The sequence below is a fragment of the Rhea americana genome, unplaced genomic scaffold (assembly GCF_003343005.1).
Source record: "Rhea americana isolate MKP2758 unplaced genomic scaffold, rheAme1 scaffold_137, whole genome shotgun sequence".
NCBI lineage: Eukaryota > Metazoa > Chordata > Aves > Rheiformes > Rheidae > Rhea > Rhea americana.
In genome coordinates this window covers 1,094,790-1,107,182 of record NW_028185450.1, presented here as the reverse complement: position 1 = coordinate 1,107,182, position 12,393 = coordinate 1,094,790, and the positions used below count along the sequence as shown (strand labels likewise).

Genomic DNA, 12,393 nt, shown 5'->3' with positions numbered 1-12,393 from the left:
TTTTTGTCGATTATCCCAGACTTTGATGGGCTTGCAGAATACAGAATTTTTAGGCTTGACAGAGTAAATACAGATGATCATTAGTCCATTTTACCTTCTTAGTTTATAAGCAAAACTATGTTACTTAGATAGCAACCTTTATGCCTAATGTAGTTAAATCTCCACGTTTTTCTATTTTTCACATCAAAATGGATGAAACCTAAAAAACAGCAGCCAGGAAGGAATGCAGAAAACCATGAGTGTATTAGCTATGTAGTGAGTGCAAAATTTGTAGGGCAGTAGATACACAGTTACTGAATTAAAAAATGGTCTTTCTTTTGACAGAACGATTTGAACATTTTAGAAGCTTGAAGAYAAAAACCTGCAAAGACAGAGGTCAAGGTCTTCATTTTGTAAAATTGCAAATGCAGGAATTAAGGAATGCCTGTGCATTACTAAGTTCAACTTCAGTGTCCTTTCAAAGTAAGGTGGTGTTACTTTAAAGATCYGAGTACGTGACTCCTCCTGTACGGTGTGGAAATCCTGCGACAGATGTGAGGATGGACTTCAGTTCCGCATTGAACTTATTAACCTTCCTTTGTCCTGAATGTTTATATATAATCCTTATACCAGAATTGCAAGAGTATAGTTGTAAAACTGTAAATTCTCAGGATATATTTCAGGTAGGCAAAAAACTCAGATATTCAAGCAAATAAAGATATAGCAACGTGATGAAATGCTAGCTGGAAGAGGAACCTGTCACAGGGGTTACTAACAGCCATTATGTAGGATAACTCAAAATAAACTCAGTAGGATCTCCTACCTCTCTGAGCATCCCCATCAGGACTGTTTTCATTGGTCATATCTCCGTTTATGTTGCTTTGTAGCTGGAAAAAGCAAACAAGTAAAAAAATTGGGAACAAACCCTAAAAAAGATTATATCATTGATAATAKTATTTAATACCTTGTCTGTATATGATTAAATAATAATTACTTACATTTATTAAAACTTCCAGTGTCTGCTACCATTGGTTTCCAAGGGACTTTATGTACCTTACAGCGTACATACAGGGAGTTTGAATTTGGAACAGACCGATTTGATTAAGTTACAGGATTCCACCAGGACTTTCCGTTGTGTCCATTTCAGGAAAAAGGGAAATTAAGTCAGGATACAGCACAAAATAGTTGTTGGTAATTTCGCTCTTAGTTTGATTCAGACTTATGCTATCTTACTAGTTTTAGAATATTTGGATTTTATGCATTTGTTTGAGCTACTGTCCCTATCACAGAATAGATATAATTTAATTGGTTATAATTTCCACTTACATATGTAGGCTATAAGAGACTACTTAAAATTTTTTTTGCAATTCCAGATCTTTGCTTCTGAATAACTGCTGTGCCACCTAGTGGGTATTGTACCACACTTTTAAACTACTTAAAGAGATAACRGGAGAATAATGAAACTTGGTGTCGGTACTGATGCAAATATTTACAGTGAAATGTGGAAACAAAGAATTTTGCCTTTTTCTATTTGATTTAGTAGCAAAGTGTTCCATTAACATAAACATTTTTCATTTCAACTGTATCACTGCATTTCGCTTGTGGTTTTATTAAAGTAGCATAAGTTACAGAAAGGACACGCACAGCACCAGTCCTCAGAGAGCTCTCTTCTCCCCCCGGCAATAACTCCAGTTCTTAGTGAATCACTAGCACATTTCATATGCTTTTATACTTTGATCAGGTTATCAAAATGAAGGAATATTTCCAAACCTCAAAATCAGGAATTTCCAAATTATAATTAAATACATAAATGCACTGAAAATRTCCATTATCTGACTAACTTTTTTCTACTTCACTTGGGAAATATTTTGCTGTTTCACTGCTGAAGTATTTGCACTTGGGACCAAACTAAACTATTTAAAAAACTTACATAATTGTGTGACTTAAAGTGCTATTTAGAACAAATAATAAACAATGTGATTAATAACATAATGTTCTGACACACAACGTAAAACTATGTAAAATTTCCATTTCAGTATAAATAGTTCCTGTGTCCAAATATCTGCATAGATTTCACTGATTGACAGCTATTTCTTAGCAATTTCTTCCTCTAGCTGAAACCTCTCAATAATTCTTTCTTTCCACTTTTTAAGTAAACCATCTGTGCAGTGTAGGAGTGTTGGTTTTGCTGTGGTAGGTAGCAATAATATTTCAAGCAACAGGGGGAACAACAATAAATTTCCTTTAACAGAGTGCTAATTCCTAATACTGTTCAAGCTACATTATTCCATCTTCTGTAAAATTGCCAAACTACCTCTCCTTAACAAAAGCTGTATTAGGTGGCGTTTATATTTAGCACCTGCGTGCAATGCGTTAGACAGTAYAAAATGTAGTGTTCCGCAAAACTGCAATTTCAAATGGTTTAGGTTTCTGTCATGCTCAAGAGAACTTTGAACTCATGGTAGTTACCAGATTTAAATAATGTTTCATATAACAGGACCTGAAGCCAAGTAAAAATTGACATCTGGACTGGCGGCTTTGATAGCTCTTTGCTAGACCTAGATGTAAACACAAATTCTCCTATGATTTTCCCTAAATAAATAACACAGCATATCTCTTATCTCATTTGCTCTCAGCAGCGTTTGTCAAAAAAATCTGAGTTTCAGCTTGAAGTTGACAGAAAATGAAATCACTTTCCCAAGGAAAAAAACATAGGTTTTGAAATGGCAAAAAAAAATGAAAACTACAGTCTGAGTTTTTATTTATGCTTTTTGTCTTATTTGTTTTCCCTCCTTTAAAAAGATTTCCAGAAAAAGAAATTTTCAATTTTCTGGCTTCAGGGCTTGACAGAATTTTGTCATTTCATTTTCTTCTTACAGACAAATGAAATTGAGAAGAGTTTTTCAGGTATCCTCCTTAAAGTTCAGTGTCCAGGCTCTCTGTCTTCTCTGATATTTGAAAAATTTCCATACTTTCATTTCCAGGTTTCTCTGATGGTATTTTGTGCCAGTGGGACAGATTTAAAACAAAAATATATCTATTTTTATTGCATAACCAATTGATTACTTTGTTTTGAAACAGCTTTGTTAAAGAGGCCTGCTGATGAGGTCTGTTGCTCTGTAAATATTCTCAAAGGTTGATATTCACATTAAATATTGATTTTAAACATATCCAAAGATTACTTAAAGTAGGATTGGAAAGCAAATATAGTAAGATTTACAAAGGGCTTCCTGTCTTATCTGACATGTGCTTGATAACAGGCTCTTGCTTCTTGATATTAATTTGCTCAGACATGATTATTTTTTATAGAGTAATGGAGTGTTTAGTAAAGGAAAAATTCACTTAGAAAACTTCATTTTTTTGCATGTGTAGACACGTATTTTTCGTGCGTATTCAAAATGTTCTGTTGATAAGCATTTAACACTATCTAGGAGGAAAATGTAGTTAAGGTTAAGAATTCATGATCTTTTATTTTCCATGGCCATATTTTAACATATGATCTTTAAGTATGTCTTTGAGAGTATTGCCCGTGGAGTCAATGGCTGGCCTTCTGTAAGCAGACAGTCGAGTATGTACACAGAAATGCGTGCAGCGAAGTTTTAAATCAGGATTGGGATTCAATATCATAATAAATAACAAAATATTAAGTAATACTGTGTTAAAAGTTTTATAAATAGTAAAATGAAGAAGTCTCTATGAAGGTTAGTTTTTTTCCCCAAAGGAAAAAAATGCCCTTATAATGCATAAACAAGATAATTATGYGGCTTTTTCTTCTTTCATTTCGATCTAGCTTCATGTTTAAATTCAGCCTGCTAACCAACCCTGCRGCCAAAGCGCCCAGGCCCCAGATACCTACAGTGAACCTACTGTCCTGAAGTTGGAGGGGTCTAAACAAGTAAAACTATCAGTATTTGGCTGTAAGTCTGACCACTTTTTGGACCACATGGCCGTTTCCTCCAGTATCCATTAGGCAAACGGCACGTAATGTTAACAAACCTCCCTGGCAGAGCAGCTGGCTGGGGGGTTAAATAATGTCCTGTCTCCCCAAGAAGGCACCTCTTACTTTTAACAGCAACGTCTGATTAGCCAATATTTAATCTTAATGGAGCAGGACCTAATTTGTTTTGGTTTTCCACAGCTCAAAAATCGTGGGCRCTTCCCACGTCAGGCTTTCCGGGGCTTCACTTTGTTCGTGGGAGCCCTTGGGAAAACACCCGCTGAGTGCACGTGCCAGCGGGTGACCGGGCCAGGTGCTTAAGGCGCTCTGCTGCTTTACCAGTGTCGGACCAGTCCCTCGGCTTAGGTTGTGTCAGGCCTGAGCTCGGCAGCTCACTTCCAAAGGTTCTACCTGGACGCGTCTTAGAGGATTTCAGAACAGGATTTCTCTGAAACTAAAAGTCATGAGGCGAATGTGTGTTGAGGCACYGAGTCTATGGAATAAGCAATAAATCACACAGCTGCCCTTGTTCAGTAAGCACAGGTATCTGTTAAAATCACTGTCCTTTTAATCGTGCAGACCAGGATTTTGATTTGTTATTTATAAAATGTATTTGGAAAAARTATGCAAGGGAATTCTGCAGTTAGGCAGCAGATTCAGCTTAGATGAAAGTCCTAAACGCGAGGGATCAGATATGCACATCTGGATGTTTGAAATGCAGCCTGAGTTTTTTTCTTTTCCGGGCCTAATGGTAGCACAATATTTATTCTTATTTATATAGCTGTGTAAATAAGCAGATGTTTCCACTGAAATCAATATGTACTAGCCATTAGAACATATCAGTATTCAAAGTTATGTTTTTACCATAATATAAAAACCTTCAGTGAAGCAACATTACACACAGTAAGGTGTTTGGAAGAGTGAATATTGTAAAGGTAAATGCAACGTAAGCAAGTAGGACACAGATGGAGGCTGCAGATGCAGTTGGGCACCACCAAAATAGACCTCCACGTGCAAGTAAAGGGGAAATGGATTGGAAAACCAAGGAATAAGAGAGGCTCTTCCCACAGCCCAGGTGCCTTTCGGTGGGCCTGGCAGGAACCAGGGGCTGCAGCGCTGGGGCCAGCTCAGCCTCTGTCGCCCTCACGACAGGACATTGCCCTCCACTGACGGCAGGGCAGCAAAGGAGGCAAATCGGGTAACTCTGGTGCCAAACGTTAGATTTTGTAAATGCTGAATATGAATATGAAACACATGATTAAAGAAATAAGTTCCATGTTTGCTCCCTGCTATCCCTCACACAGCAACAACAGAGCATAATAAGCAAATAATCATAGCAATCATAGAATGGTAAGGTTGGAAGGGACCTGTGGAGATCATCTAGTTCAACCCTCAGCGTAGCCCATGACCTTGACATTAGAAGCACCACGCTCTAACCAACTGAGCTAAATAATACCTTTCAGACTTCTCAGACAACACTTAAACAGGCATGAAACCTTGTAGAGTTTTTCTAAGTGTATGTGTGAGGAGGGGATGCTTTATGCCTTTCATCTCCCACTCTCTGCCCCTAATGTTAGTGAAGGAAGGTCTGCACCCTACAACACTAATCGTATCTGGCGTATAGTTGGCAAGCACAGTCATTGCAGATCTCTCATGCTGCTGTGACCTCACCCGTCTGAAAGCGCTATAAAAGATGTCTCGRCTTCCTAAACGTAACACTGCAAAAATGAGGTTTTCCACGGATCCTGTTTGATGCGAAGACTTCCGTTTCGCTGTGAGCAGCCACCCTGCCCCACAAGCAATGTGCGAGACAATCCCTCGGCAGACAAGCGGCAAACAGTCACCTGCGGAAGTGGTTAAGTGGTTGCTCGTGAGCGGTCACTCGCAACTGAACAGTGTTTTTGTTTCATGCATTCAGTGAGTAGTGCTTCATCATCTCCTTCAAAGGAGAATGCTATTGTACATTAGGTTTCCATTGCCTTCATTGATGATTTTTGAATATGTGAGATCTCCATTTGTATAGATATACCATGTGTAAATGGTCCTTTTTGGTCAAGGCAAAGGAGTAGAGTTGGTATGAGCATGTGTGAAGAGGTTTGAATGAAAAACAAGAGTGGTTCCCACCCAGGCCCTCCGACTGCCTTTTTGCAAATGCCTTTCTGCAGACTTTCATCTCAGCAGCGTAGGTGGGATGAGTCTATCTTGCACCGTGCAAGTTTGACTTCTGCAGCTTCTTTGAAGCAGTGTGAGACAAATCCATGAGGATGTGTTGTGTGTGTTTGGTGACCTGAACTAAACGAGCTTCATAGTCGGAAGTGGTATAGCCAGGGGAGACAAAGGAAAAAATACATTCTGTCCCACAGCTTCTCTAATAGAGGGCAAGTACACGGAGAAATTGTTTCAGAAAAATTCACGTAGATTTTCTTGAAAGAAGCAGCTTCACAAGTCTGTAGATTTTTGACTGATAAAGAAGAAGAAAGATGACCAGATAGATATCGCGTAGCAGTACAGATGAAAGAGACCGCAGTGAACAAGTTACACACTGTAGCTTACTTTTTATCCATTCATGCTCTTCTAAGTCTTGCCTTCAAAAGCTTGCCTACAGATGATCTTCGGAAAAGCACAAAATACTGGTCTTTCTTTTAGAATTCTGTTGTCCAATTGTATGTTCTTGTTCACTTATTTATAACCATTTTGTGAAATAGACCTCAGTGTATTTCTTTTTATAGAGCCATCTTCATGACTTCACCTTCTTATTAGCCATATATCTAAAGATGCTGAAACCTCAGTTGGTTAATGCTTGCTTTGTGAGCTAAGCTTTGTTCATAAAAATGAACACATTGGTCATTCCAGTACGCTGTATACAGGGAATCTTCCTGATCTGATGTTAAAACTGATGACCACTTTGCTCTGCCTAATCATTAGAATAGGTAGGGACAGTTCTCTTAAGGAGAGTATTTGGTATTTGGCCAACGTCATGGTACACATCATGGTATAGATAAATGTAAAATGCTATGGCTCTTTAGTGTACAGTAAATGGATGATTTGCTGGAATCATATTTTAATTATAGGGATAAATGCCCCCCACACCAGTGGCCTTCTTTCCAGCATTTTTAGCAAAGGATTTGCTTCTTTCCCTTCCCCTTGTCATGTTTCATCACTCACACTGGTATGAGCATTCACCATACACCGTTCTTCCACCCACCACTTCCTCTTCATGCCCTAAATCCTTTGGAAGACGCTTGCATGAAATATGTATTAGATACAAATTATGCATTATTATATATTAGGTACAAATTCAGGGCCAGTCTTCAATATGTTGAATGCTCTCTTTTCTTGCTTCTTAAATATCTTGCATAAAGCTGATAAGAGTTGTTACTCTGATTGTTTTATATTCTCTAATAAAATTTCCCATAAAGTCTGAATCAGTCAGGCAGAAGAAGTGTGTGATAGCCATAGAAACAGACAAACACATATCTCAATAGCCACATATAATACAACGTTTAGCACAGACTGAGTTGTAGAAGCTTTATTTGTACCTAAGTATGAGAAATTGAACTGAGAACATGGGAAATTCTACTTAACTTCTACATTTCTTCAAAGGATTAAGTCATTTTTATAATATATAATATTATAGTTACAATGTGATATGATATCAGTGTAAGGTGTGTGACTAGTTAGTGTTGTGTATTTGTTCTAACTGCCTAGGTTTATATAACTAATTCTTTAAAACACATAATTATAGGTTACCTGCCGCTATTCCTATTTTGCTTTTCTGCTTCTTTGCAGTCTTTCCTTCTTATGCATCTACTTAAAGACAAATGTACTACTTAACATTCCTGACAGCTCTCTTTGAATGTCTTTCCTTTTCTGATAAAATAAACAGTGAGTGAAAAATGTCATTTTTTCCATGAGAAAATGAAATTTTCATTTACAAATGAATTTTATAGTATTGGGATAAAACACTCCACAATATACCAAAGTGAAAAAAGTTTGGAAAAATCTCTTTCAAAAACAATTGCTAACTTCAATTCATTTGTGAAATAATTTTATATTTTTCACTTCAATTTTCTTATCAGCAAAGTACTAGTAAGATTAATGAAACAATAATATATCCTAATAATATCTCACATGGTAAGTCATATCCTGATATTAGTTCTCATTTCATAATGGTGAGAACGGTCTAATTTATTTTTGTTTGTAAAGTATTAGGTACAGCTTAAACATTTCATCTCCTTTCCTAGATCAAAGTATCTACTGTTTGTTCTGTATTAAAGCAGATTGGCACTTTGATCTAGAAAATAAGATAAGCATTTATTGTATCAATTAGAACAGCAGCTGTTTTCAAAATCTGTATGTTATCTGGAAACCTATTCCTAGAAAAAAAAATACAGATACTTTCTGTTATCATATGGCTCAATGTATCAGTACTACTGATAGTAAAGGAATAATTGAAATAGTATAAAATAGTAAATATTTTAGAGGAGCAGCTTGACAATTAAATTTTACCAATGTGTATAGAGTCTTTCTATGTGAAAGTTCAGAAACATTTCCTTCATATCCACTTTTCAAAGAAAATAGAACTTTGATTTAAAACAACTTTATTTCCCTTTCTAGATTTTATATTTCAGTAAATGTAGTTTACCATTTATAGAATTCTTACCTTTTCTTTAAAAAAAAGAAATTGCTAGTGTTGCTCCAAATTCAGAATCTCTCTGTTCAGGAGAAGAGTTGAAGTTAAAATGTGTGATTTCCCAGAGCAATATTGACTCTTAGTATTTATGTTAATATCTTATGTGATAAAAGGATAAATGCATTAAAAATGGGTTGAATTATATTAGGGAAGGCAACCTCACTGTAACATTTTATTAATAATAGTGGCAACTTAATATCTCATTTGCTTTAGATCACTAAAAATGTTTTCTATGTTAATTACTGTGCATGAGGTAAGTGAACTAAGTATTGGTCCGTTTACTACGTATATCAAAGGAACTGCAGCATTTAAAATCATGTAGTCCCTTATGGCTCGCTAACAAAACTACAAGTACAGTTCAAGGGAAAACAGAATGTAGAAATTAATTAAGAACCTAAAACAAAAATTCCTCTTCTGGTTAAATATTTTGTGTAACACCAGCCCATTTTGACTCATTAAGTCATGTCGTTATATTTTGAGTCTGGAGTGATTCACAGTTAGAAAACAACCAACCATTTGAGTTGCACAGCATATTTTGTTGAATATTTGTCATCAGCAGAAGACTTTTTCATAAGAATTCTTGCTGCTTGAGGAAAAAAAATATTTCTAAAAATGAATCTAGTCATTTGACCACAGAAGTTAATGAAATAAGGGACATGCAAATTCCTATTCTGCGCGTGACTTCATTTTACATAAGTACTTGGGGAAAAGGTTTAAGGTTAATTATGAATCTCTTTTATGCTTTTTTTCTCTTTTCCAAAAGTGTTTAATGATTGCTCTGACATCTGCCAAACATTTTTTCCTGACTCTAGAGACCATATTTTCAAAGGAAATTATTAATAGCGTTGTCCCAAAGACATTTGGAAATCATTAGACATACAAAATCCTTAGTCCATGAATACTGCCACGTGCAAAAAGTACTACTGAGAACTTTCAGTACCTTTATCAGACAGCCAAAATGTCAATGAAAATGAAGAGATCTGTACAGTCTCAGGGGATGTGGTAGCCTCTGACAAACACTGAAACAAAGCTGCCTTTGTATATCTATACTTTAAATAATGAAAGCTGAGACAATATTGGGTTTATCATTAGCTGTAGCTGCAGGCAGCTGAGGCTGGAGCTGTGTTTGGCGAGTGCCACGGGAGCACTGGGGACCAGCACTGACTCTGTCCCGGAGGATGTGGAGCCGCACATGTCTGACATTTGGGTTTTGAAGGCCTGGGGATAGCAGGCTGTTGAGGTGTAAGGTTCAGGGCCAATCCACTAAAAAGTTAGGGGGCCATTTTCATGCTGTTTTGGGTTCAAATTCTCTTGGGATTTTAGGTATCCTGTGACTGGATATTTTGAAGGAAACAATATGCAAATATTATAAAGAGTCCAGATTAATCACAGCTGTAAGTTGAGCACTACCACATATATATTTGACCTAGAAAGGATCACAGACATCTTTGCTTGTAATGATAACTTTCAAAGTGCTTGGTTGATTTTATGCATATGAGAATTTGAAAAAAAAAAATCATGTACTGTCGTCACTTGCTCACTTGGGTGTTTTTCTGTTTTGTTCTGTTTTCAGACTATGTCAGAGAGCCACAATGATCATGCACAATAACAGTTCAGCCTCCCCCCTGTTTGCAAATGTGAGCACCTTCTGGAACAGAGATTCCCACGGACTAGGACTACTTGATGAAGCGGCATCGCTCATTGGCAGCTACGATTTCCCTCAGACAACAGAGAGTTTTCCCTTCTCCGCTGTGAGATCAGCAAATACATCCCTAAATGCTACAAGCAAAGACCCTCTGGGTGGACACACTGTCTGGCAAGTGGTTTTGATTGCTTTTCTCACTGGGATCCTTGCACTGGTGACCATCATAGGAAACATCCTAGTGATTGTTGCATTTAAGGTTAACAAACAACTGAAAACGGTCAACAACTACTTCTTGCTGAGTCTTGCTTGTGCAGACTTGATCATTGGTGTTATTTCTATGAACCTCTACACCACATACATCATCATGGGCTACTGGGCTTTGGGAAACTTGGCCTGTGATCTTTGGCTCGCCATTGACTATGTTGCCAGTAATGCCTCTGTCATGAATCTCCTTGTTATAAGTTTTGACAGGTATTTTTCCATCACTAGGCCACTTACATATAGAGCCAAACGAACAACCAAAAGGGCTGGAGTTATGATTGGTTTAGCGTGGGTCATCTCTTTCGTTCTTTGGGCCCCTGCCATCTTGTTTTGGCAGTATTTTGTTGGGGAGAGGACTGTGCCTCCCGGCGAATGTTTTATCCAGTTTCTAAGTGAACCTATCATCACTTTTGGCACTGCCATAGCTGCCTTTTACTTGCCAGTCACCATTATGAGTATTTTGTATTGGAGGATCTACAAGGAGACTGAGAAACGCACCAAAGAGTTAGCAGGGCTACAGGCTTCGGGCAGTGAAGCAGAGGCGGCGCGTTTTGTACACCAAACAGGCAGCTCCCGGAGTTGTAGCAGCTACGAGCTGCAACGGCAGAGCATGAAACGCTCCTCCCGGAGAAAATACCGACGCTGCCACTTTTGGCTCACGATGAAGAGCTGGGAACCCAACACAGACCAGGGGGACCAAGAGCACAGCAGCAGTGACAGCTGGAACAACAACGATGCTGCTGCCTCTCTTGAAAATTCAGCCTCCTCCGACGAAGAAGACATCGCTGCAGAGACCAGAGCCATCTATTCGATCGTGCTAAAGCTTCCTGGTCACAGCGCCATCCTCAATTCCACAAAACTACCTTCTTCAGAAGATTTGCATGATTCAGGGGATGAAATGCAGAAATCCGACATAGAGTCAAAGGAAAGGAAACCTAAAAAGTTGCAGCCTCCAAAAAGTTTTCAGGATGGTGGAAGTTTCCAAAAGAGCTTTTCAAAGCTTGCAATTCAGCCAGGGTCAGCAGTAGAGTCAGCCACAGCATCTGATGGCATTTCGTCAGTGGCCAAGACATCTGCAGGCTTGCCTTTATCCTTCAAGGAAGCAACCCTGGCAAAAAAGTTTGCCTTGAAGACCAGAAGTCAGATCACCAAACGAAAACGAATGTCTCTTATCAAAGAAAAGAAAGCGGCACAAACGCTCAGTGCCATTTTGTTGGCCTTCATCGTTACCTGGACTCCATATAACATCATGGTTCTGGTGAACACCTTTTGCAAAAGCTGTATCCCCAAAACTGTCTGGAACCTGGGGTACTGGCTTTGCTACATCAATAGCACAGTGAACCCCGTGTGCTATGCACTGTGTAACAAAACATTCAGAACCACTTTCAAGATGTTACTGCTGTGCCAGTGTGACAAACGGAAACGACGCAAACAGCAGTATCAGCAAAGGCAGTCCGTCATTTTTCACAAGCGGATCCCTAGGGAGGCTTCATAGAATAGTATTTTTTAAACAAATAAAACAATAACGAGGGAGGATGGGATGGGACGGGATGGGGAGGGAGGGCGGTTCCAGGGTGCTGATTCAAACATTTAAACATCAAGAAGTGAAAGCAGCTGCCAGGCTTATGTATCCTTTTAATAAATCCAGTTTAATATAAAAAATCAAATCCGCATTCAGCAAAAACTAACAAACTTCAACATTTTTACTAAGGAATGAAAGACTTAATAAATTTTTCCTACAAAATTGCAAGAAGCTGTATAGCAATTATAAACCCATTACTGATCTGCCCAGCTCTTTGATTGTAATCARCTCTGGGATCTCAGGTAAGCACATCTAGCTAGCCCAATTCTTCTGTTCCCAAGGAATCCAACAACTTT

The 12,393-nt window shown here is 38.2% G+C and overlaps 1 protein-coding gene across 2 annotated transcripts in view; it reads left to right on the top strand.

The window, feature by feature from the left end:
- The window catches only part of CHRM3 (cholinergic receptor muscarinic 3), a 264,655-nt gene extending 252,611 nt beyond the window's left edge, over window positions 1–12,044 (top strand). For both annotated transcript variants that reach the window (XM_085298248.1, XM_085298249.1), the window contains one exon: window positions 10,183–12,044. In XM_085298248.1, coding sequence (XP_085154374.1) covers window positions 10,183–12,010 — 1,828 coding nt within the window. In that variant the 3' untranslated portion in view covers window positions 12,011–12,044. The remainder of the gene's footprint in view (window positions 1–10,182) is intronic.
- The last annotated feature ends 349 nt before the right edge of the window (window positions 12,045–12,393 follow it).